General features: G+C 43.8%; 1 protein-coding gene across 4 annotated transcripts in view; it reads right to left on the bottom strand.

Moving 5' to 3' along the window:
• Positions 1-27,490, bottom strand: part of DYM (dymeclin) — a 254,432-nt gene that overhangs the window by 25,537 nt on the left and 201,405 nt on the right. For all 4 annotated transcript variants that reach the window (XM_068422796.1, XM_068422795.1, XM_068422798.1 and 1 more), the window contains 2 exons: positions 21,490-21,672; positions 10,383-10,496 (listed from right to left, as the gene is read on the bottom strand). In XM_068422796.1, coding sequence (XP_068278897.1) covers positions 10,383-10,496; positions 21,490-21,672 — 297 coding nt within the window. The remainder of the gene's footprint in view (positions 1-10,382; positions 10,497-21,489; positions 21,673-27,490) is intronic.

Below are 27,490 nucleotides of genomic sequence, written 5' to 3'. Positions count from 1 at the left end.
GCTTGACACACACAGATTCGGACTTTTAAAAGTCTAAAGTTTGAGCTTGTAAACAACAACAACAAAATAATATTGCCAGTCTGATGACCCCTGAAGGGAAGATAAAAGGAGAAAAAAATAGCTGAAATAATAACTCCAGGCCCTTCATTACCAAAATCCTGGGTAACTTTTCAAGTGGCTTGCAGGCTTATAATAGCAACGACGTCTGCAATTGATTAGCTACCCCAGCACAACCAGATGTCACAGGGACAGGGAGAAAGTACTGCTGGTTCTAGAGTTTACTGGGAAGCACAACATCATTTCACTGAAAAAAAAATAACATCTAAAAAGGAAGCTGAGGAAGCTAAAGAAATATTATGCTTGTTCTCAACCAAAGTGTCTGAATTCAGTTTTGTTGCGTCTTCCCGTTCTCTGGAAAGCCTAGGATAAATTCTTTCTTGCTCCCAAGGAAAATGCTGCTCCCTCGACTCAGTCTGCCCTTTGCCCTTTACCACAACACAACTACTCATTGCTTTGCTGGCATCTTTGATGCATTCTGCTCAAGACTGTGACAAACGCAAGCTAATAATATCAAAAAAGACAGTTCTCTCTAGGTTAACTCTCTACCCAGGTCTGCAAACAAGATACATAGCCTTGGAGGAATACCAGAGCATGACTCCAGACACACCAAGGTCTACACTTAGAGCAAACAAACTTCAGGAGTCCCATCCCCGCTGCTCCTTCTGTGGCTTTACTCCTGTTATATAATGCATGCTTTACACCCCAAATCATAGAATAGAATCATAAAATCGTTTTGGTTGGAAAGGGCCTTTAAGATCATCGAGTCCAACCGTTAACCCAGCTCTGCCAAGCCCACCACTAAACCGTGTCCCTCAGCACCACGTCTACATGGCTTTTAAATCCCTCCAGGGATGGGGACTCCACCACTGCCCTGGGCAGCCTGTGCCAGTGCTTGACAACCCTTTCCGTGAAGAAATTTTTCCTGATATCCAATTTAAACCTCCCCTGGCACAACTTGAGGCTGTTTCCTCTTGTCCTATCGCTTGTTACCTGGGAGAAGAGACTAACACCCTCCTCGCTATAACCTCCTTTCAGGCAGTTGTAGACAGCAATAAGCTGGCAGTGTGCCCAGTCAGCCAAGAAGGCCACCAGCATCCTGGCTTGTACCAGCACTAGTGTGGCCAGCAGGACTAGGGCAGGGATCGTCCCCCTGTACACGGCACTGGTGAGGCCGCACCTCGAATCCTGTGTGCCGTTTTGGGCCCCTCACTCCAAGAAAGACCTTGAGGTGCTGGAGCGAGTCCAGAGAAGGGCAACGAAGGTGGTGAAGGGTCTGGAGCACAAGTGTGATGAGGAGCGGCTGAGGGACCTGGGGGTGTTTAGTGTGGAGAAAAGGAGGCTGAGGGGATCATATACTACTTCTAAGATGAGCAGTCAAATGACATTGAAGGGGTTTAGCCATCAGTGTCTTATTTCAATTATAACCAGTAAAAGAAAAATTACTCACTGAATAGTGTATATTTTACCACCTGTTTCAACCCAAGAGCTTGCAAAAGCTGAATGGATTTGGTGTGGGTTGAGCAAGACTCATTCCCAGCTCCTTCGAGCTGATTGTTGACCACGTAACAGGGCTCTACCTCCATCGCTTCTGCTCCTCCAGCTGCTTCTCTCAATCCACTTCAACCAAGTTGGTTGAAGCTCAGAAGATCACAGACTCATTTTTGCTGCTCTGTTCACACACAGCATAGCAAGAAACACAAAGATCTCATGCTATGAGATCCTTACCGGACTGCCTACCACCGTGGGCACGACTGCCCTGCAGAGGCATGGACAGCTTTGGTAGCCCTTTGAACTACTGCAGATTTAGGCAATGGGGCTGGTCTCCTTACATCTACAGTGATGCAATGAACAAACCAGTCCTATGCTGTCCTTTAAAGCAGCACAGGAGAGACAAAGCCAGGACACATCTTCTCAATTTCTGAGCTACCGCTCAATCAACGTGACTCCTACAAAACAGCAGCCAGGGAAAGGAGGGAGGAAGGAGACAGAGAACAGTGAAGCATAATCCCTCTTCCCTCTTAATTAACACCAGCCAGTATGAGCCACATACTCCCCACCATGGGACATGCAAAGTCCTGGGCACCTGCCCAGTGTCCTTCTCACATCATGCCTGGTAGCACCTCATAAGCATGAAGATACGGCTTGAAAACCTTAAGATTGTTGAAGCCAACAGCAAAGGTCTCCAGTGAGAGCAGGATTTTTCCCATAGATCTCTGGGAATATAGGATATAGCAATGAATGGTTCAGTGACTAGGAAGAAAACAAGGTTGAAGTTCTCAGTTTACTTTTGATCCGTGAAGAAAAACTTTACACAGTGCTCTCTCCAAGTTGAAAGCATGATTATTATTTTCTGTTCAAAGAGATTTTGGCTCCTTTACAGTAAGAAACTGCTATTACATGAGAAACGGTTTAAAGATCAGAGATTCAAGAGTTTGCTAATGCATATTTTGCTATGCTGATGCTGCAATGATGTTTACATTACTCTTCAATAGGGAGGTGTCAGAAAGGCATTAATATGTTTTTAACTGTGTGCCAGGCAGACAAGCAAATAAAATAGCTAGTTGTTTTTTTTTTCTTGTTCTAGTCAACAATGCCAAAAGTCACTGTTTATTTTTCTCCACCCCCATGGAAGAACTTATAAGCACTGAAGTAAACTAAAGTTAAAAAGCTGGTTTTAATTCCAAAATTGACTGACAGCTGCTATGGAAGAGCAAATCCAACTTGTTTGGGTTCTCAGGAGCATTCATATTTGAAAAATTAACTTTCCTCGAGCCATTTGAGGGGTGGGGGTTATTTTTTTTGGGTCCCTTCCCCATAATGAGAAAAAAAAAATGTAAAAAATGTGATACTGTATAATTTTCACGTACAGAAGGCACCTGGGGAGAGGTGGAGAGCACATCCCCTTTTCAAATAGCCTTGAGAGTAATGTATAAATAAGGTATCGGTTACAGCGTGAGTGAACCCTCTTTGGGAGTGCCAAACAGAGGTTGCAAATGCCACGGTACACACCACCGCTGTTAGACCTGGCAATATTCAAACAGATAATATACTCAGCTGTAACTAAGACCTTATGTGCAGAAGGACTCATCTTACACCACACCAAAGAAAACCAAATCTTGACATGTATGACATTCAAAATCCATGCAAACACTTACTGGAATGGTAACTATGAAGAGTTCTGGTTGGGCTTTTTTTTTTTTACTTAAAAATATTAAAGCAAACTTTAAAAAAATAAATAAATATGCTTTATAAGTGACTCACCAACACTACCAGACTCTGCCAACATTTCAAACGTCTTGAGTCCAGCAATATGAAGCTCCATGGCTTTCCATGGATTACAAGTTTCGAGTCAAACTACATTTCAAAGGACTGCACTATAATTTATTTCACTTTCCCTAAAGCTTCTAAGTTAACTGATTTCTTCTATCATACATGAAGGATGCTTCTGAAAATGAAGTGTTGTTGGTATTTAATCCAACTCATCAACTGTATTTGCATTATACATAGCTACAAACAAGTCTTTCTAAAGACTGCTGAAATCCACTTTTAACCAGGGAACAAAAGGAGTCACCAAATTTCAAAGACTTTGAAACCACAGATGCTAAAGCTCATTTACTTTGGCCCTTGGCTTCTTCAGTGTTAAAAAAAAGTAACCAGGCATATAAGCAAAAGTTTTTTGTTACCCTGTTATATATTCTAACTAGCTACTCAAGTCTACCTCCTACTAAGGACACATTTCTGTGGATTATCATATTAATGTTTCAAAACAACAGTGGCATTTATTTCTGAATGACAGCCCCAAAGTTCTGGTTCCCTGCACTTGCAGCCCAGAAAGCCACCCGTGTCCTGGGCTGCATCCCCAGCAGCGTGGCCAGCAGGGCGAGGGAGGGGATTCTGCCCCTCTGCTCCGCTCTCCTGAGACCCCCCCCTGCAGTGCTGCGTCCAGCTCTGGGGCCCCCAACATAAGAAGGACGTGGAGCTGTTGGAGCGAGTCCAGAAGAGGCCACGAAGATGCTCAGAGGGCTGGAGCACCTCTGCTCTGGAGACAGGCTGAGAGAGTTGGGGCTGTTCAGCCTGGAGAAGAGAAGGCTCCGGGGAGACCTTCTAGCACCTTCCAGTACCTGAAGGGGCTACAGGAAAGTTGGAGAGGGACTTTTTACAAGGGCATGGAGTGATAGGACAAGGGGGAATGGTTTTAAGCTGAAAGAGGGGAGATTTAGATGAGATATTGGGAAGAAATTCTTTGCTGTGAGGGTGGTGAGACACTGGCCCAGGTTGCCCAGAGAAGCTGTGGCTGCCCCCTCCCTGGCAGTGTTCAAGGCCAGGTTGGATGGGGCTTGGAGCAACCTGGTCTAGTGGAAGGTGTCCCTGCCCATGGCAGGGGGGTTGGGACTGGATGATCTTCAAGGTCCCCTCCAACCCAAACCATTCTGTGATTCTGTGACGGAGTTAAGCACCTGACTGCTGCATTATTTTTCTTTCTGTAAATTTTTGAAATGCACAGCCAAGAGTTCCCATATGATGCAGTATGTCAGCAAGTATCTAACTTTAAGCACTGTAATAGTTACAGTTTTTCCATAATATTTTTCACATACTTGAGATCTTGCCTACACACAAGTTCACACCATTTAATTAAATAGATTTAAATGATATAAACTCCTGCTTGGACATACTTCTTATAAAGTGGTGTCATTCAGTTTAGTTTCAACTCATTCTCAACAATTTAAGTAGCTGGGCTTACATTAATAGAAGAAGCACCTGCATAAGGGTTTGCCCTGGTTCAGACAGACAGACAGGTTTATAAATCCACTTTAAGATTAGCCAGAGTCAGCTGAGTGCAGACATGTCTTCAGCTGCCTGCTCACAGCTTCATGATGATAAGTTATTTTCTGACCACAAAGCCCATCAAAACTTTCAAGATCATTTTTTTCCTGGAATTTTGATTACCCGAAATCATATTTCTCAAGGGATTGGGAGTATATTCTTCTTTACCCGAGGTCTCTGAGAATCTGACCTCTAAAATGAACGCCTTCAAAAGAAACGTGAATTATTGTTCATCACTTACAGGTCAGCTCACGGAAGCAGGGAAGTTTGACATCTTAATTGAGGGTATAAATTGTCAGAAGGAAATACAGAATCCATAAATATTATTATTCTTAGCATATGTGTGGTGTTTCGGAAAAGCCCCAAAAGCACTTTGTTTAAAAGTTTCTTACACTTCTCTTACTAATCCAACCTTCTTCAGGTTAAGGGTTAACAGCAAGTTGAGGGTCAGCAAAGGGAAGTGTGCATTACAGATGCCTGCCTAGCGTCAGACCTAAGGATGTATGAGACACAATCGGCTTCCACTATAATGAGATCTTTGACCCTTCAGCCAGAAAAACAGAAATATCAGGAAGAATTTGATGAATTTCTTTTTTTAAGGAAGTTTTCTGTCTCTCTTGCTTAGTGCGATGCCCTAAAGCTCTGTGAAGGAGTTGCTGGTCTCCATACCTCCTCTGCCCCTACCTCTTTACAGTGTCACACAGAGTTAATTTGTGGAGTATTCTACCTAAAACCCATGGTAGGGAAGTACTGTTACAGCAGTAAAACAAATGCAAGAATGCTGGACATAGCTTAAGAATTACAGATCTGCCCCGAGGTTTAATTTAGATCATTAAAGACCACTGGTCTGGATTCTGAAGCCAGCATCTTGCCGCAGCCAAACAACAACTCCTGAGGACTAAGGACATCAGGATTCTGGAAAGAAAAACATCATCAGGAGCAACTGTAATGGAAGATGGGGCAATGGATGGACTTGGGATCAGCATCATGTTAGGTAGGATGTACACATGTAAAATACTACTGATTTCCTTTGCAATCTGGGCAGCTTTGTGAGTGCTGCCCATGTCCTGCCCCTCTGCGTGGTGTGATGGTACAAATGACTGTTGAACAGATGATGTCTCCTCCCTAGGAAGAACATCTGCAGAAGCAGGGCAACCGTTCCAGAGAGACCTCAGTAGCCAAATCACGAGACTGTTTAGAGTCCCTCAGTTCTGGGGACTTCATATGCTCTTTCTTTTATGGCTATACCTTCTTTCCAGAGTTGAAAGTACGTACACTTGACGTCCCCCATGGAACTCACTGCCACCTCAGTCAGCAACCACATTATTTTAATGACATTTTTGGTAGCTGAACTTTTGGTGTCAGCGCTGCTTCCCCAGGAGCGGGGTGATGTGCCAGGGACACAAAGCTGCTCTGGCCCAGCTACCATTGCTCTGATGATGATTTACTCTTTTCCCCCATGCTCTGGTGCCTTGATGATTCGAGGCTTTTTCCAAGGTAACATACGGAAGTTGAAGAAGTTGGAAGTACATTGTTAATAGAAGGGAAAACCTATAAGAAGTGCTTTTAACACCTAAAGCAAAGCTTGTTCTGTCAAGAGACTAAAGGCTTTTACCTCTGCTCCTTTTACATATTCTGTGAAATTTTAATGCCTGAACTAGAATGCACTTTAATAAATATTAAATTTTGTACCACAGCAAAAAGGTGCAAGTTGATGGCGTAACGGCATGTTTGCAGAGCACATGAAGAACGTATGACAGACTGCACACTGATGACACAATACTCATTGACACGGGGAGAAAAGGAATAGGAGAAAAATAAAAGCAGCTCAGAATATGGTCAGGAAAACGAAATGTCTGCCTTAAGCAGCTTAGCTAATGGGAATTTTTCTAATGCATTAAATGTGGCCTCCCAAGTGTGATCATTCCATGAACCTAAATGTCAGCTTCCAGTCACTAGCTGGCATTCAAAACAAGTTTTCCCACTTATTGTAAAAGAGTGGTTATCTGCTGGCTAACTCCCCTTGAAATCCTGAGATAACTCGCAGACTCCAGACACAGTCCCACTTCTCTCACGCTCCTAATCCTGAAAGTACAGATAGTTCAGCAAAGGGAAGAAAGGCAGCCTGGGAACTTTAAAAAAATAAAAATAAAGAAAAGAATGAGGCCAATTTTCACCTATCACTATGATCTCTAAATTGCCTTTAATAAGCTTCTGCAATAAAACAGGGAGCCTGGATTGTGGGCTGCTCGTCTGCGAAGGAGACAGCTCTATCTCCACGACGTGGCTTCTGCCTCCATCCTGGGCATATTAACTTCATTTATCTCCTCCCACAGACTGAAGGAGAAATAACCAGCTCTTGATTTCAGCACCTGCCCTTTATCTCTCTGTTTATGCAGAAGTCTTCTAAAAGGCTAATTACTCAGCTTGGACTTTCCCTGCCTTCCACAGTACACGGGCTAAAAGCATATGCTTAAAATAATGTTAATTATATTGTTTGTCTGCAGTTGGGTTGTTCCAGGACTGGAAGGAAAATATGAGTTAGATCTCCCATTTCCCAACAATTATTTGCTAAGAAAACGCAGGATATCTTTCCTCACACATATACATACTTATATATACATATATGACCTACTGCTAACACACGTGCTCAGTCTGCATCCCACGTTGCTTCCCACGGTGAAAGGGAGCAGGAATACCAGGGTGTGCTACAAAACTGATAAGCACCATTATGCAGATCAGGATCATGGCTTTAAGTGCTGTTATTTTTAGTTGACGTTTATTCACGTTGGAACTGTATGGTCTAAGCAACAGACTCAAGATCTGAATACACGTAACACCTCTTGAATGCTCACTTCCTCGACAAAGGCCAAGATAAGCAACTTGAAAACATCCACTGTATTTATCTGTGCATACATTAGGTACTTATACGTAAGAAAAAAACCACCATTGTTGGAGCTGCAGGACAGCAAGTGAGTAAAAGTGCTACTCACTCCTCATCTTTCCTCATTGTGTTTCAACAACCTCCCTCAGAGCGCTTCAGCTGAAGATGGTAATTTCTAGGAGGCAGGAGCAATATCTCTGCAGGGTCTCTTGTACTTTAGAGCACTTCAAGTATGTTATGGCAAAAGCCAAGGATGGCTTGAAAATTAATTAGCAATCAACTGCAAAGCTGATCTATAAATTCTCAGGATTAAACTCCACAGCTTTGCACGTTGTAATTATGTGTAGGTCACGTCAACCCAGATGCAACAGACCCATAGTTCCTCCACACATTGTCAAGCTGGCCAGGTATAAGCCAATTCCTATCCAGAAGCCACTTCTCTGAATTGGCTGTGCCCAAGCCAGCCTGTGTTAGAAAAATGTCCTTTCAGCAGGCAATATTAGTTGGTCTACGCAGCAGGACAACTTCCAGCTCGCAGAGCCTATTGTGCAGGCAAAGCGACTGTGGGTAGGGCTGCTCCCACCCATCCAGACATGCCCAGAGAGTGTCATTAAAGACGTGGATTAAAGCTTTCTCCTTTATTTAGCTGCTGAAATTCCCCAGAGTTGCCAGAGTTGTTGTGTAACTATATCTTTAGTCTGATCTTAATGTGATTTTGTCGAGCTTTAGAATAGCTTCCCCTGAAAACTTCAGAGAGCTGAGGAATTGCGAGACTCCTGGGAGAGGTACAAGGACAGAGGGCACGAAGGCTCACAAGGTCATTTTTACAGGAGGGAATTGCGTGCTGCTCATCGTTACTGTCTGTGCAAAGAAAGGATGTTATTTGCATTTAAAAATTCACACATGACATTATAGATACCAAAGTCAGCGTCACCAACTTTTCTCCATGCACGAGTAACCTGCTCCGGCTAAACTGCTGCTCAGCAAAAGGATTTTGAAAAAAAAAAATTACAAAACTCAGGAGGTATAAGTGGGCAGTGTAGAATAATTATAGGCCAGATCAATGTGTTCACTTGGTAACCTTGTTCCCAAACTCAAGTCCTTCGGAGGAAAGGGAAGCGGCTCCAAGTCACACTAGAAGCATCCTTGAAATTGGAAGTGCTTGACTGCTTGGTGAGGCCTTACAGAGCCTGGCACTTGTCAAGAAATGTTGATCTAAGTGACAATATAAACACATTATTTCAAATACTGTATATAATTAATGCAGAAAATTCAAACTGGATGGGATTTCACTCCAGAAACAACATTTCTTTAAATGGTGGCCCAACATGCAAGTTAATCTGGCACACTAACTGATAAAACCTTCCTTTTTTTGAAAGCAGCATTTATTTAGGGATGGCTCTATGTCAAGAAGGAATCCTTGTAGCCTCTTGACATAAGATCTTTTAATTATTTGCCTGTAAGAATAAGCTGTCACAGAAAAAGCAAAAGGTCCAGTGTTTCCCTGTCTTCACGGCATCAGAGTGTAGCAAGGGCACAACCTGAAGGGCTGGATTTGGATCCAACAACTCCTCTGGTGTTACTGAGGCTACTCCTGTACTGTGGCTCAGGACTCTAGATCGCTCTCTCCCAAAGTAGTTCGGTCTGAGTGACACCATCTCAGGGACACAGGGAACTGTAGGAAAGCCATTAGTATATGCAGCCAGCTAGACAATTCCCACTGGGTGTTTTAAAAGTACCAAGATATAAGTAAATTACCAGCCGTCGCCAATGGCCAGGTGTACTCAGTGTGTCTTATCAGATGATATTTTCCTAAAGTTACCACAAAAGAAACAGGTTTTGAGATGCTGCTCTCGCTCTCTTATCATGGAGTAGGGAAAAAAACCATATTTTCAAATACACTTGGCATAATGGAGAAGTAAAATTCATCGTGTGTTTAAAAAAACCCACATAACTCCCATTTATTTACCTACCTACTTACACAGATTTCATCATTGCAGTATTTAAATGTCATGCAGCCATTAATGGATTTTAGCCTCACAAAACCTGCCAAGTTGGTAAATCTCCCGCGAGATTTGAGAGATTCTCAAAGGAGAATGGAGGGGTCTGCTCAGGATTACACACAAAGCTCATCATTGTGTTGACCAGACGTACAGGTCTTGAATTGATTTTTCAGTAGGTTGGTTAATTCTTAACTAAAGCCCCAGAAATTTATCTTTTAAGCATTTTATAGAGACCCAGAGGGAGGCACAAAACACTAAAGAAGAATAAGTTAATTAAGAAAAAAAAAAAAATCAAAGTTTAGTTACAGCTTAACTAAACAACGGATGGAGAGGTGAGACTGAATCTTTGAGATATAATGAAGAAAACCTTAGCCACAGCAAACATTAATTCCTCCACACGCTTCAATTTAATAACTAATCAAGAACTCACCCAAAGATTTAGCGCAAATCAGGAATTTAAATTAAAACATACACATACGGCAATCCACAATATAATCCCTTATCAGCCGCTATTGATAGGAGAAATGATGTTTTGGTGTTACGGATATAAAGGGTATGTATGTAATTGATTGGAACAGTACACTTTAATTGACGAGGTCTCGAGCACTTACTCTTAGCCTGTCTTTAGGCAAAGCAACAGCTCCTTGCTTGATGATTTCCAGAACTCGCTCCACTGACAGCTCGGCTCCAGCCTGCTCTAATCGGGAGCTGAAAAAGCTGATCACCTGCAACGAAAAATGAGAGCACGTAAATAAACAGAAAAGAAGAGATCTTTGTATCAATTTACACACGAAGCTGTCATCTTCTTTCCCTGGACCAATGCAGCCGTACTTCTTAAAGAATAATCATGTTATTGCTTGTGTCGCTGCCAGGGAGACTTTGTTAATGTCAAATTAGCACAATTGTCAGTATCCTCCTGCAGTCATTTTTAAGAGACAGATGATTTTACAATTTAACACACACAGATGAATTAATAAATTAACGTTCTCAAGTACTGTGCACTGACATTTCCTTATATTCCAATCTGTCCGTACTTCCGCACATCAGGATTTTTGCAGCCTTCCAGTCCACTTTTTATAGTTTGGGCTAGAAATCTACTTTCATTTTCAAGCATTGAAGTAAAATCCTTATAGTTTCATCAACTCCTGGACAGAAGGCTTTAAGACAACTATGAAATATCTCAATACATGACTTCCTGGGGGTTTTGTAACATTCGAAGCCACAGCAACTGGAGAGGGAAAAAAAAAAGCCCACAAAGCTCCTCTTCTCCCCAAATTAACCACCCAAAGTGCCCCGTGTACACTCCCCATCACAGATTCCACACCCAAGGACCTGTATGTTCCCTCTCATCCTCCACACATCTCCCTGGTGAGGCCAAGCTGCTTTTCACCATATTTCCCTCCCCACCCCCTTTTCTGTGACCCAGCTGGTCCTTGTTAGCTAGAACACAGTTAGGTCAGGCTTTAACTTTTATCCCTCTCCAAGCTCAGTAGGTCACACCAGAAGCAGACATCCCACCGGCAGTTCTCCATGTGGGACATCAGAAAACCTCCATTTCTATAGCTCCTTTCATCCCAAAAGAGCACACTTTGCAAAGCCCATCCCTTATCCCAGAGGAACTCATCAGTCACGCAGGGGATCCAAAACTGAAAACAACTCAAGAAAGGTCCAGCTCTGGGGCCCCCAACAGAAGAAGGACATGGAGCTGTTGGAGCGAGTCCAGAGGAGGCCACAAAGATGCTCAGAGGGCTGAAGCACCTCTGCTCTGGAGACAGGCTGAGAGAGTTGGGGCTGTTCAGCCTGGAGAAGGCTCTGGGGAGACCTTCTAGCACCTTCCAGTACCTGAAGGGGCTACAGGAAAGCTGGAGAGGGGCTTTAGACAAGGGCATGTGATGGCAGGATGAGGGGGAATGGTTTTAAAGTGAAAGAGGGGAGATTTAGATGAGATATGAGGAAGAAATTCTTGGCTGTGAGGGTGGTGAGACCCTGGCCCAGGTTGCCCAGAGAAGCTGTGGCTGCCCCCTCCCTGGCAGTGTTCAAGGCCAGGTTGGATGGGGCTTGGAGCAACCTGGTCTAGTGGAAGGTGTCCCTGCCCGTGGCAGGGGGGTGGGAACTAGATGATCTTTAAGGTCCCTTCCAACCCAAACCATTCTATGATTCTATGATAAGAGTATGGGGCAAAGTTTCAACATCAACTTAGAGTCTTTTGAGAGTACCACAAGATGGTGAGAGCCACTTGGTAGAGCCCCTGTATACGTGAGCACTTGGCTACCCCTTGGCTGGAGCCACGCACAGCTTTCACTCACTGCACATGCTGCTGGTAGGTTCCTCGACATCTCGTAGGCTTTGGGACACACTCTCCTCTGAAAAGTTGTAATGTCCAGTTGTATCTGAATCACAACCTCCAGCACATCAAGTAATTTTTGTTAATTGTCTCAAGAAGAAGGGGGGAAAAGAGTATTATACTACAAAATCTCTGCAGAGCTCTCTTTGTTCTGTAGTGAGACACAGCTGGAGCCAGAAACCATTACCCTAATTATGTCTCCCAGCTCAGCTGCTGTTAATAAAACAAAGACAGCTGATGGCTTGATCACTTTGAGATTCAAATTTGTTGTTCCTCTCTTGTGATCCCCAAAACCCTAGCCCTTGTTTCGAGCAGGTAGATTTGCTGGATCGCAGAGCAATTCTCTCTAGAAACTGAAGCACCAAGCGAGACAGATGACAGCTGCTGGAAGCTGCTTTTAGGGGTTGTTGTGGTTTGTTTTTTTTGTTTGGTTCTGTTTTGTTTTAAACAACAGAAGTGTGAAAATCAGTCAAGAAAAAATTCAGGTTTAACCTTCTGTCCTGTCCTGACGGTTTTCTTTATAGTTGAATACAGGGGAGAATCTCACTGCCTCTGGCAGATGTTGCAGGTAGGTTTTACATTCTTACAGATAAGGACCCACTGTTAACGCTGTGATCCCTGATCCTTGAAACAAAAAACAGGAGCAGAAAGACGTGCTGAGTTCATAAGCAAAGGAGCTGGAGGGAGGAAGCAGAAATTACAGAGGAAAATGGCAAGAAACAGCCTGCGCAAAGAGCGTGAGGACCTCGGAGTGGGGCTGACATGGTTTTGGCATAGACTCCGGGACAAATTGCTGGTAGAGATACACAGCTCAGAGAGGAACGAGAAAGTTGCCCACAAACTTCGAAAGAAAAAAAAAAAATCATCTTCCTGCATTTCAACACTCCTCTGTTGTCAGTAATTGCTGGTGCAACCTATCCTCGCCCAGGGCAGGCTCACGCAGAGAATCCATCCCACTGGTGCTGCCTTGTTAGCTCAAGTTCTGCTAAACCACAACAAAAGCAACATTTAATATTTGGCTTTTAATCAAAAGGAGAAAATACTATCATAACGTATACGCCTAAAAAAACCTGAATGAAGCTCACAGATACTACCTGAATTCTGGCGTTTCCTATTTTGGAAAGTCAAAGCCTCCAACCTTAACATGTTTTTAAAAGACTTTTATGGTTTTGTGGTAAAGGTACTAAACTTGCTTGAGTTCTGTTTCACAAAGAACAAAAGTGCGATAGGCTTCCAATATTTTCAGGCTATGTCAGCATTTCACAGACCTTTGAATGGCTATTTTGGGTATGCAGTTGAAGACAGAAATGAAAAATATCTACTTAAATAGTAATACTTATCTCTAAGTATTATTTGCCTTACTAGTTCAGATGATATAGAATTGGAGTGACTCTTGATAGTAACCCTGATAGTACAGTACCACAATGAGATAATCAGGTACCCAATGAGCACCCCAATGAATTAAGAAAAAAAAAAGGGGGTGGGGGGAGGAAAAGAAAAAGGGAAAAAAAGAAAAAAAAAGAGGAAAAAAACAAAGAAAAAAAGAAAAAAAAAGAAAAAAGGAAAAAAGGGAAAAGGGGGGGAAAGGGGGGGAAAAGGGGGGAAAAAGGGGGAAAAGGGGGGAAAAGGGGGGAAAAGGGGGGAAAAGGGGGGAAAAGGGGGGAAAAGGGGGGAAAAGGGGGAAAAGGGGGGAAAAGGGGGGAAAAGAGGGGGAAGAGGGAAGGGGGGGAAGGGGGGAAGAGGGGAAAGAGGGGAAAAGGGGGAAAAAAAGGAAAAAAGGAAAAAAGGAAAAAAGGAAAAAAGGAAAAAAGGAAAAAAGTAAAAAAGGAAAAAATGGAAAAAAGGAAAAAAGGAAAAAAGGAAAAGAAATTAGTCATTCAGAGGAGATCCTAAAAGAGGTGTTTGCTTATTACCATTAGATCAGTAATAAAATCAAAAAGCATCCAGCCTTACATGCCCAAGCTCCCATCTCTTCTATAGCACAAGGTCTAACCCTTTACCTAGTAATCTGCCCAAATATAAAAATATAAAAGCTTAATGTAATATGAAGGAGGAGTAGCCTTTTCCTTCAAAACAGCTTTAATGATCTTCCACACATAAGTAACAGAGCTGCGTTTAAAATAATCATGAAAATTAACAGATTTCAACTCCTTGTCCACTTAAAAAGAAAACAGAATCACAGAATCACGGACTGGTTTGGGTTGGAAGGAACCTTAAAGACCATCTAGTTCCAACCCCCTGCCATGGGCAGGGACACCTTCCACTAGACCAGGTTGCTCCACGCCCCATCCAACGTGGCCTTGAACACTGCCAGGGAGGGGGCAGCCACAGCTTCTCTGGGCAACCTGGGCCAGTGTCTCACCACACTCACAGCAAAGAATTTCTTCCTCATATCTCATCTAAACCTCCCCTCTTTCAGTTTAAAACCATTACCATATTACTGTAACGTACAGAAAAAAGCCGACCTCAGGGCAAACAAAGTAGACTGAGAGATGGTGTCCATTTCTTGATATTCTGAAAATTATTTTTCTCATTAATTATTTGAGCAACTGGTCTAAGAAAACAGCAAATAACTGCAAAGATGGCTTAAGAAGAAGAATAACAAGAAACTTAATGAGTCACTGTGAATTACTCGTACCCAAGTCACGCTGTGTGCTGAAAGGCCCTCTCCACGCAAGGAACATAACCCGTTTTAAAAAGCTCTCTCTCCAATCTGGCTTCCATATTAACAGAGATTAAAAGGCACGTCTAAGCCTGGATTAGACAACGCCTCATCAGGAATATCGTATCAGCGTCCAGACAAAACGGTGCATCTACAGCGTCTTGCCCTGTGCAGAGAGCCTAATTCTGGTTGTGCAAGGTACCCAGCCATGGGGTGTGATGGGCATGCAGTGACATGGCTTGGTCACCATCAGCTCAGGGAGTTCCAGGCTTTGTAGTAATATACCATTAATATACTCAAGATCTTGAAACAAAAGGTAGACCTTCTCGCTCTCTACAACTACCTGAAAGGAGGGTGTAGCGAGGTGGGGGTCGGTCTCTTCTCCCAGGTAACAAGTGATAGGATGAGAGGAAACGGCCTCAAGTTGTGCCAGGGGAGGTTTAGATTGGAGATCAGGGACAATTTCTTTACGGAAAGGGTTGTCAAGCACAGGAACAGGCTGCCCAGGGCAGTGGTGGAGTCCCCATGCCTGGAGGGATTTAAAAGCCGTGTAGATGTGGTGCTGAGGGACATGGGTTAGTGGTGGCCTTGGCAGTGCTGGGTTAACGGTTGGGCTCGATGATCTTAAAGGTCCTTTCCAACCAAAACGATTCTATGATTCTAAAAACTGTTTTCTATAGTGATTTCCAAAATTGGTTTTCATAAAGTTTTTCCATTTAAGAGATCAGTTTTCCCTGACAGACTCATCTTTAGTCCTTTTGTTTTCTAAACGATAAATTTACAAAACAATTCCAGAGATTAAAAATGCTACAGGAAAGCTATAATGATTTAAAAGAGACACTTTATTTTTTGGAGATTTTTTTTTTAACATTATGTATACCCACAATGCCTATTATTTCACCCATCCATTGTTTTCAATAGGGCTGAAAGGCTGAAGTAAAGAAATATTTCTATTTACTATGGCGTGCACCAAGCAGCAGGGCTATCAAGGACGAGATATCTTCTCCACTTCGATTCTTTCAGTGGATGCTGAAGTGCTGTGATGCCCCAGCCCCTTCCCAGGCAGCACCGCTGCCTAACTAACACTACAGCTCCTCGCTTCCTCCTCCAGCTAAAAATAACAGCGCGATTCGCTGCTGCCTCCTCTGCCCGCAACTATCAAGGTTAACTTGGTAAAAGAGAAAAAAAAATAACTCGGCATTAAATGAAAAAATTCTGACTTCTTTGTTGTCTTTTTTTTTTTTCCCTTCGGAAAGTGATGAAAAAAAAAGAAAAACGCACATTTTGACTTTGGCTATTTTACATTTCCAGCTGCGTTTGCCAGTGGAAGAGTAAGACGCTGTATTGACAGCACGCTGAAAGGAGAAGAAAAGGAGAAAACAAACCTCTTGTTGTGAAGTACCGCCAGGATTAGCACTTCAGCTAAGTAGCTTCCTTGGGAAAACAGAAATCATAGCTACGTTCAGTAGCTGATAGTCATACCCTCTGTCCTGGAGCAAAAGCAAGGCGAAGCCAACCCTCGCTGATTTAAGAAGGGATGAAGCGTCTTCAGGTGATTCAACAGCAGGAGAAACACAAAAGGTTTATTGACAAATTTGAAGTACTGAAGTTTCTCAGATTCACCTTGAAACTAGGAGCACGTTCAAAGACACATGAACCTTTCAAGGTACTCTGCTCTTCTCATCTCCCCACCCCTAGCGAAGACAGTGGGTAGGAGTGAGGAGGAAAAAAAAAAGAAAAAAAGAAAAAAAATAACTTGAAAGTATTTAGCTAGGCTCTCGCAATCAGCAGGATCAAGGTTTTTCTAAGGGCATTTTAAGTAAAACCATGAAAGATCAGTTCTCGTGTCCACTGGAAGTCCTTCAGGTCTTGAAATAGGAGTTGCCACGCCAGAGCCAAGCCAACTCAACTGATTTTAAAATCGAGCAGGAAAATGTCTTTGGAGAATTAAATTCCTAGTAGGAAATTGCATCAATGGGATCCTTTGCATCACTAAACCATTGCTCCCGACCTCCTGATTTCTATCAGACTATTTTGCAAACAAAATTCTAGCAGCTCCTAGTTAAGCCTGTTTAACTACACGATATCTATCACTAGCTCAGAGGAAATATGAAAGTAATGAAAGCCAGTGAGTTCTCACGATGGCCATGAACCACACTCACCTTTAGGAATGACTAATGAAGAGTCTCCACCAAATTCCTGACACATCTGAGGTTGCTGACCAAATAATAGACCACCTGAAATAGTTCACACCTGAAACCTTTCTGCAGGAGGCCAGAACAGAAACCATAGCATTCCTCTTTGTTCACCATCCAGAGGAAGAAGATCCCATTTAGCTAAACAAGATGCACCATATCCTATTAAGATGACTTTCTAAAATGAAAAGTAAATTAATAGGAAACAGAAGGTATTCTGATTTCAGTTTCTTCTGTACAGCATTAACTGTTCCCATATGTTCCAAATCAGCTGGCAATGGCGATTTTTAGCTTATTTATAAAAACGCAGAGGGAAATAAGTAGTTTTCGATAAAAAAAGTGTTCTACATACTAATGACCCCTAAATATTCACCCCTTTGTGCCTCAACGGTGAAGCACACAGAGGTTACGTGTTATCTCCAGGGTAAACTGCATGGTCCAAATCCTGAGGCGAAGTCCATAGTTACTGTGACCAAGTCTGTACTGCAGTTAATCTGGGCAATTGCTGCTCTGGTCGGAGTAGCTGGTGGAGCTGCAGAGCCATCCTCATATTCACATGTGCCTATGGACATGTTCTCCTCTGTCCCCTGCTGCAGCATCATCCTGCCAAATGTCTGCTATCCAGAAGCCTCCCATGCTGAAGTCCCTGGAAACCTACCACAGTGCTTTGTTATTATTAACACTATAAAGCCTTTTCTTATGACCTGTGAATCCACAAGTATGTGAAAAAGGTTGTTCCCTTTCCCTTCACAGCAGCGTTTTATTTGAAAAATATCACATCATCTTCAGCCTTCCTTTGGCTAATCAGCACCCCTTCTATTTGTCCTCAGAGGTCCTGCTTTCTGCAGCTCTTGCTTCTCCCCAGAATTTCTTCCATGGTGCCATCTGACTATAAGCCATCAGTGTGCCCAGGTGGCCAAGAAGGCCACCAGCATCCTGGCTTGGATCAGCACTAGTGTGGCCAGCAGGATTAGGGCAGGGATCATCCCCCTGTACTCGGCACTGGTGAGGCTGCACCTTGAATCATGTGTTCAGTTCTGGGTCCCTCACTCCAAGAAAGACCTTGAGGTGCTGGAGCAAGTCCAGAGAAGGGCAACGAAGGTGGTGAAGGGTCTGGAGCACAAGTGTGATGGGGAGTGGCTGAGGGACCTGGGGGTGTTTAGTGTGGAGAAAAGGAGGCTGAGGGGAGACCTTCTCGCTGTCTACAACTACCTGAAAGGAGGGTGTAGCGAGGTGGGGGTCGGTCTCTTCTCCCAGGGAACAAGGGATAGGATGAGAGGAACCGGCCTCAAGTTGTGCCAGGGGAGGTTTAGATTGGAGATCGGGAACAATTTCTTCATGGAAAGGGTTGTCAATCACTGGAACAGGCTGCCCAGGGCAGTGGTGGAGTCCCCATCCCTGGAGGGATTTAAAAGCCGTGTAGATGTGGTGCTGAGAGACATGGTTTAGTGGTGGGCTTGGCAGTGCTGGGTTAATGGTTGGACTTGATGATCTTAAAGGTCCTTTTCAACCTAAATGATTCTATAATTCCAAATCCAGAGTAATCCAGCTAAGATGTCACTAGCATGAGCAGGCTCAGAGCACACCTCTGGGCTATTCTCCCTTTGCATACCCACACAGGACTGCAGAAGATGCCTCTTTCCATTTGCACTGTTATCTACTCATTACTACCTTCTCAGTACATTTTCCAGCTAATTTTCCATCCAGTTTTTAGCATTTTCCCCTCTTCCATGCCTCCTGTTTGGCTTCTGAGAACATTATGTGCAAAGGAGTAAAAGCAATAAGTATTAAATTCAAGATGTGTCATATCCATTTTATACATTCTTGACAAGGCAACCTGGCAACTGTTCTGGTGTCCAAAACTCATTTCAGATTGCATATATTCTATATTTTGGTCAGATTTCTTCCATATAGAACATTACCATGCTGTCTGTTAGTATTTCTGTATGAAATACCGTTTAGGATCAGAGAATCTTACACCCAATGTAAGGAGGATTTTGCTGAAGCACAGAGGCATGTCAGAGGGACCCAGAGCATTAACATGCATCTTCTGCTCATGTGGACCTCTAGTGGCATCTGATGATGGAAATTACACTCATGCTTCCACTGTTGTGTGAGTGGAGATAATTCAAACGTACTCTGCTGTGTAATGACCAGAAAAAGTATGAGGAGGGAGTCAGGATGTAGCAGAGCCCCTGCAGACACGCTCTGGGGGCTTCAGAAAGCTAACTTCTCTTCCTCACCCTTCCATTACCAAAAGCTGCAACATTTACCACTTACACCTACGATTTACATGGTTTGGGCCACCAAATTACATTGAGTACAGCAGCCTGAAACCCACCAGAGCTGCCCGATACATGGGATCCATCCTCCTCTGGGATCCATCCTACATGGGATCATCCTTCTCTGAATAACCAGCCTTGGCCAGCTCACTGTTCTGTCTCTGAGAGCAGGCTGGAGTGGATGCTTAAATAAGAATGTAAGAGCAGGTCAAGAATAGGGAGATCCTTCCTGTGGACGTATCCTCCCAGCTTCCAGCAACATACAGTTTGGGAATTTATTGAGTCAAATCTTTAAAGATTTTTCTTCCCCACGATTTTCTGACTCCTTTTTGAGCACATCTACATTTCAGACATTCACAATGTCCCATGAGGTTATGAGGATGGAGTTTCCACCTCCATCACTGCAGAGAGAAGCCTGAGCAAAATCTGGGAGCCAGAAACTCGTTTTGATTCTTCTCAGCTACTGCCCACATGGTTCCAGACAAGCTCCCCCCATGTGTATAGTAAAACTAACATGATCTGCCACTTTTTCAAGGGATAGGAAGACCATTTAAAACATTTTGGCTGTAGCACACAAGACAAAGACTGTTTCTGTACGGCATGATAGTGCTGCTGATACCATGTATGAACTGGAGGATGTGACAGGGTAGAAGAGGAATCAGATGAATCTAATCTTTTATTCAGATCTGCAAGCCTGACAGCTCTCACCACTTGCCAGCTGGTGACAGGTACATTTAAAAACAAAAAAAAAAAGAATCTTTTTTTGACATGCTTGCTTCTCTAACAAAGGAGCTATTTAAAAATTCAGTATGCTGCCTTGGAAAGCTTTAAATAGTTTCTGAATGTAATTGGCATTATGCTGTAACTGAATATTAAATAGTTTTGGGGAGGAATTGTTTAAATTGTTGAGGAAAACCTACATTTAAAGAGTTACAAAGGAAAGGACATGCTGCTATCTGTGGGAGGCATGGGGCTGTCACGCAGGAGGATCTGGCCACCACTAGTTTTCCCGGATCTGGACAAGTAACCAGAGAAGGTTCCTATCTCAGTCAGGAATGAAGATGACTGTTACCTTCACTGCACCATATCCTCTCTTTACACAACTTAAAGACATTTTGTCCTAATCATCCAGGCAGTATCATGCTGGCTGTAATCTGCAGCTGTCAAAAGTTTGGAGAGTTTTGAGCTCCAAATCCTCTGCTCTCCAACCTCGTGCATGACCAGAAAACATGAAGTGAGACCAGAAGAGGAAGAGATAAGTACAGAGCAGGATTTCAGTTCAATATTTAAAATTACTTGCATTTATGGACCATCAGAAACCTATCAATCTTCTGTAATATTTGAAAATAAAAGCAGATCAAAACAGAACCTCAGTAGATTTTTATTCACACTGAATAGACGTGTTATTCACTGCAGCAAGAAATTTAGCACCATGTTCAGCCTCCCCTTCCAACATTTTGCATCCAGTGGTCACAGCATGACTTCAAGCATTGCTCTGCTCTGCAAATACCAACTAGAGGACAGAGAAATATTTCTCGCACTTAAAATCTGTTCTTTTCTAGCAGGAATCATTACTCAGGCTCTCAATATGAACATTAAAGCTACTATCAGACACAGCAGTAATTAATTAACAATGAACTGTTTTCCAAAGCCATACTCCATAGAGAGCCACACCAGTAACAGCTTCTGATCCACTGCTATTTAGTTTTCTTCTAAAATGTCTACTTACCCAAAGGGATTTCTGTGGAGAGAGATTTTGCAGGTGAAAGCAAGCCACATTCAGATACAGCCCAGGGAACAAGGCAGCTGAATATCTGCTCTCAGCTATTTTTTAAAAAAATCCCCCAGATTCATTAATATGCTGGTGTTGGGAGTAAGAGAAAAGAAAAAGATGGGTTGATGAAGAAACTCTGTTTTTTTTCCCCGTCAAAAGACAGGTTTCTAACAAGGGGCAGTTAAGAGAAGCCCATGCTGTCCTTCCTTAGGGGAGTGAAAGATGTGCAATAGGTTGGGAATTCTTCACCAGACGCATCCCAAATCCCCCTGGCTCTGACGAGTTCAAGATGTTGCCCAGAAGAAGTCACAGCGGAGCCCCAGAAAACAGGGCAGAGAAACTCAACATTTTAATAATTTCTAAAAGAAACTGATAGAAATGATGAATACTTTCCACCTCTCAAAAGGATGAAGAGATCAAATAACAAACCATAAGCATCCTTTAAATAATGTATCACTCACCAGATCTATATTTTGCATTATGTCCTGGAAGGAAGGGTGAGTTCGAAACTGCTCAAAGAGATCCCGCTTGTAAAGCAGCGCGTACACCAGGTTTGGGTTGTGGTGGAGAGAATCTGTCAGGCAGGAGTTGATGATCTCCAGCATCATTCGGATCACTTCCTCGATCACATTCAGATCTTGCGCCTTTAAGAAAGGAAGAAAAAGGTTAGCGTGCCCTTTTCCATTGTAAAATATATTAGGTAATAAAGACAGAGCACAGGTAATTATTACTAATGGAGCTATTAGCTAGTTAATGTCTCAACGGTGAGCAAATCTGGCAGGCCTGTATCTTGCAAGAGATCTGTTTTCTCCTGTAATAACCAAAATTTTAACCGAAATGCATTGCACTCTAGTATTCAGCCTCATAGCTCGAGTCTCGAGCCATCTTCTCAAGCCAAAAAGCATTAACGTCCTGTAATCAGCCAAATTCACTAAGGGTTAAGCCAACTTAAGTCTTTTCAACCCTTCCTATGCTAAGAAAAAGCACGTTAGCCTGCATTTAATTTAATACATTTTCTGTTGCGCCCCTGCTTGGGGAGGAGGGATAGAGAGAAGAGAGAAAAAACCTGAAATCAGAGAAAGAAAAAGTGGTTGGTGAAAGAGAAAAGCAAAGACAGAAAGAAAACTGACTGGATCAAAACCCATCGCACCCTGAACATCTGCCACCATTCTCCAGACTTTGTCCCTGGCCTTTTTTTTTGTTTGTATTTTTTTGGCATTGAAGAATACTTTTAATAAATGAAAAAAAGAAACCTCCTTTTGTAGTGCACTAAGCCTTAATGCTCAAGATAAACTTGTAGAGCTCTTCATCTCGTCAATGCCTTTTGACAAACCATTCCTAATGATTTTTGAAACTCAAACTTTTTAAGCTGAACGAGCTGGCATATGAACTCATTAGTCTGCTGGATTTCTCTCCTTGGGCTGCACATCTGGATATGCCTGATACGGTTGTTCACACTGGAGAGCTGTCTGTCCTCCCTTGGGATAGGGGAAAAAAAGGCAAATCTACTTTGTTCGTATCGTTAGGTCTCTCCACCACATCAAACGTTGGACTGTGAGACTCTACAGGTCTGGCAAGAACGTGCATCATACTAAACCGTCTCGAGTTTTTCAGCTTAGTACAAACACTGCAACTGCTGGCATTTACTTTTCCCAACTGCCTACGACTCAGTCATTTTCTGAGTTATCAAAAGACACTTAAATACTTCATAACGAAGCTGCACTTGCAACAGCATTTTGTTGGACTGTCAGTCAATCTGTACGTAGTTATTTTCTGTTATAAAGAATTGTCACTTGTCAGTTATATGTTCTTACCAAGGCAGAAAGGAATATGGGAAGCTGTCATTACCCTGGTTAGGCTCCTATAAAGAGCTGTGTATGTGGCCAACATGCTGGAAGGAAGGGATGGCATCCAGACGGACCCTGACAAACTTAAGAGCTGGGCCTGTGCGAACCTCGAGTTCAACAAGGCCAAGTGCAAGGTCCTGCACGTGGGTCGGGGCAATCCCAAGCACAAACACAGGCTGGGTGGAGAATGGGCTGAGAGCAGACCTGAGGAGAAGGACTTGGGGGTGATGGGTGACGAGAAGCTCACCGTGAGCCGGCAACGTGCTCTTGCAGCCCAGAAGGCCAACGGTATCCTGGGCTGCATCCCCAGCAGCGTGGCCAGCAGGGCGAGGGAGGGGATTCTGCCCCTCTGCTCCGCTCTCGTGAGATCCCCCCTGCAGTGCTGCGTCCAGCTCTGGGGCCCCCAACAGAAGAAGGACACGGAGCTGTTGGAGTGAGTCCAGAGGAGGCCACGAAGATGATCAGAGGGCTGGAGCACCTCTGCTCTGGAGACAGGCTGAGAGAGCTGGGGCTGTTCAGCCTGGAGAAGAGAAGGCTCCAGGGAGACCTTCTAGCACCTTCCAGTACCTGAAGGGGCTACAGGAAAGCTGGAGAGGGGCTTTTGACAAGGTCATGGAGTGATAGGATGAGGGGGAACGGTTTTAAAGTGAAAGAGGGGAGATTTAGGTGAGAGATTAGGAAGAAATTCTTTGCTGTGAGGGTGGTGAGACACTGGCCCAGGTTGCCCAGAGAAGCTGTGGCTGCCCCCTCCCTGGCAGTGTTCAAGGCCAGGTTGGATGGGGCTTGGAGCAACCTGGTCTAGTGGAAGGTGTCCCTGCCTGTGGCAGAGGGTTGGAACTAGATGATCTTTAAGGTCCCTTCCAACCCAAACCATTCCATGATTCAATGAAAATTCTTTGCTACCACTTTCCTCTGGCTACTTTTAATGGAAAGCAAAGATACATTTCTTCCTGCAAGCATCAATATGGCCCTGCAGCAGGTAGCATCATACCCCTAATCTCCTCCTCCACCTCTTCCATGGCGCTGAGGACCGTGGAGAAGGGTGTGCCCATCCTCATAATGCTTCTGAAACACAGCAGCACTCTTAATAAGGTTATCCACACTGCTTGTCTTCTGCATGTAGAAAGCAGATATTTGGTGCACACACTCCAATTAAACTTTCTTCTTTAGCAATGGTGGCTGACTGACTGTGGAGGTTACAGATTTTCTTCTGAACTTGAGAATCTCCTCCTTTTTAATAGCTTTGCCTCAGCCATGCGAATTAGTGTTGCAGCATAGCTAACAATGGTGACAGAAACCCTTACAAAGCTGATCACCACAGCTACGTAGTCTGTTGATGGGATCACATTCTTCCATGACAGAAATGACCCTTGTTTTCCAAACACAGGTGGTTCCTCCATCCGTAGTTTCCTAGTTAGCGTTCTATGAAATAGCATCCCAGCTAGACGCAGTGAAACATGTATGGAATCACAGAATCACAGAATCGTTTTGGTTGCACAGCACCTTTAAGACCATCAAGTCCAACCATTAACCCAGCACTGCCAAGCCCACCACTAAACCATGTCCCTCAGCACCACATCTACACGGCTTTTAAATCCCTCCAGGGATGGGGACTCCACCACTGCCCTGGGCAGCCTGTGACAGTGCTTGACAACCCTTTCCATGAAGAAATTGTCCCTGATCTCCAATCTAAACCTCCCCTGGAGCAACTTGAGGCCGTTTCCTCTCATTCTATCACTTGTTACCTGGGAGAAGACACCGACCCCCACCTCGCTACACCCTCCTTTCAGGTAGCTGTAGAGAGCAAGAAGGTCTCCCCTCAGCCTCCTTTTCTCCACACTAAACGCCCCCAGCTCCCTCAGCTGCTCCTCATCACACTTGTGCTCCAGACCCTTCACCACCTTCGTTGCCCTTCTCTCGACTCGCTCCAGCACCTCAAGGTCTTTCTTGCAGTGAGGGGCCCAGAACTGAACACAGGATTCGAGGTGCGGCCTCACCAGTGCCCAGTACAGGGGGGCGATCCCTGCCCTAGTCCTGCTGGCCACACTAGTGCTGGTACAAGCCAGGATGCTGTTGGCCTTCTTGGCCACCTGGGCACACTGATGGCTCATATTCAGCTGCCCATCGACCAACACCCCCAGGTCCTTTTCCACCAGGCACTTTCCAGCCACTCTTCCCCCAGCCTGTAGCAGTGCGTGGGGTTGTTGTGCCCCAAGTGCAGGACCCGACACTTGGCCTTGTTGACCCTCATACAGTGGCCTCGGCCCATCGATCCAGCCTGTCCAGATCCCTCTGCAGAGCCTTCCTGCCCTCCAGCAGATCAACACTCCCACCCAACTTGGTGTTGTCTGCGAACGTACTGAGGGTGCACTCGATCCCCTCGTCCAGATCATTGATAAAGATATTGAACTGAACCGGTCCCAGTACTGAGGCCTGCAGAGTACAATGCAAAATACTAGACAAAATCAGAAATAATTGCTTCAGCTGAAATCTGAAGAAAAACGCAGACCTCACTAACCCATCTGTGGAGTGGTACGTGCCTATCAACTTGGATTTAACTCAGAAGATGGTATATTATGGTAGCTTTTAAAAAGCTCTGAGCATCGGCATAATTCTCTCCCCAGTGCAGCAGGATGACACAGTGGCCGAGACATTTTCCTAAAATACAGAATACATTACTTTTGTAGAAACATTATGATTCAGGATCAAGTGAGATTAATCCAGTTACCAGAAAGGTAACAAGCCACACAACTGCTTTTCAAAAATTAATGCTTTTTAAAAAATATGTTCACCTTAAAACCCAGGCATACTTCTGTTTTTAACAGAAAGTGTTGTTAACCATCTCCAAACGTGCTTTCAAGAAAAGGCAGACTCTGGTATCGGTCAGTTTCAAACAATTAAAAATTACCAGAGGTTATTGCTCAGTAATTGTATCTAAAGTTTTTAGAAGCTAATGGACAGAACCAACCATCCGTTTTTCAGCTGCAGTGTTCCAGGTGAAGAATCTGGAACACAAATGAAGAAATCCAGGAGCTATAGTAGAAGATTTTTACTCATAACTGAGTATACAAAAAAAAACCAACCCCCCAAACATTTCTAAGAAGAACAAGCTCCGTAAAAGAGAAGTGGGACTGAATCCCAGTATTGCATGTATGTTATCTGGAGAGTCGTACACTCCTATAATTAGCGATTAAAGCATTTGTAAAGGCTTAAAAGTTTTCAAAACAGGAAAAAACAAGCAGAAAGCCAAGGACAGCATTTGGATGAGACAATGGAGAAATGCCGTAAGAGCTGATAAAACGCCGCGTGCTCTTGTGGCTCTGTATCACCAGTATCGAGCTACAGCCCCTTTGCATCTAGACATGGCGTCACGACAGATAGAAATAAGGTTACAAAAACATTTCGCAGTTGAAGAGAAGTTGTTTACCACCCTGAGTATTAACTTTCAGACCAGCTGAACGCAGCTGAAATGCTGAACATGTAGGGCCAAGACAAGGACTACCACATCATCCACAGCAACCTTGTAACACTATTTTTTTTTGACTGAATTGGCTGTTATATGAAAAGAAAAGCCAAATATTGATTTTGGAGGGGACAGGTAGACAAGTTTCACTCTATTAAACAGCACATTTAAATGAGCAGTTAGAAGTAATGGCATTTTCCTATTGCTTATAATTGAGAAATTCAATAAGTTAAAATTATACCACTATTCCTTTACAAAACAGGGCTCAGCTGCCTCTGTCGATACTGATGAGCATCAGTCCTCCTCCTCCTTTTTTTTTTGTTTATGCCCATAGAAATAATTATACCCATCATTAAAAGAAACGTGGAAGCTAAACCTTGGTATCCACTTTTTGAGACCGAAATCATGCCTACAAAAGGGAAGGGAATGTAGGCACGGCATGAACGTCACTGTAGGTAATCCTAGGTAACCGCCTCATGGTTCTTTCTCAGGATAGGAATTAAATGTGGTAGTTTTTTGGCGAAGATTTTCATTTTTAAGGCAAAAAGCCAGATGCTTGGTCATGTTCTAGTTGCACAAGGAACAAACCACACAGCGGCAGCTACACGAGATTCAGGTACAGTTTGGGGTAGAATCACAGAATTGTTTTGGTTGGAAAGGACCTTTAAGATCATCGAGTCCAACCGTTAACCCAGCACTGCCAAGCCCACCACTAACCCATGGCCCTCAGCACCACATCTACACGGCTTTTAAATCCCTCCAGGGATGGGGACTCCACCACTGCCCTGAGCAGCCTGTTCCAATGCTTGACAACCCTTTCAGTGAAGAAATTGTCCCTGATCTCCAATCTAAATCTCCACTGGCACAACTCGAGGCCGTTTCCTCTCATCCTATTGCTTTTTACCTGGGAGAAGAGACCAACCCCCACCCTCACTACACCCTCCTTTCAGGTAGTTGTAGACAGCAAGAAGGTCTCCCCTCAGCCTCCTTTTCTCCACACTAAACACCCCCAGCTCCCTCAGCCGCTCCTCATCACACTTGTGCTCCAGACCCTTCACCACCTTCCTTGCCCTTCTCTGGACTCGCTCCAGCACCTCAAGGTCTTTCTTGCAGTGAGGGACCCAGAACTGAACACAGGATTCGAGGTGCGGC

Source organism: Nyctibius grandis, chromosome Z (genome assembly GCF_013368605.1).
Source record: "Nyctibius grandis isolate bNycGra1 chromosome Z, bNycGra1.pri, whole genome shotgun sequence".
Taxonomy (NCBI): domain Eukaryota; kingdom Metazoa; phylum Chordata; class Aves; order Nyctibiiformes; family Nyctibiidae; genus Nyctibius; species Nyctibius grandis.
This window is presented reverse-complemented; position numbering and strand designations above follow the sequence as displayed.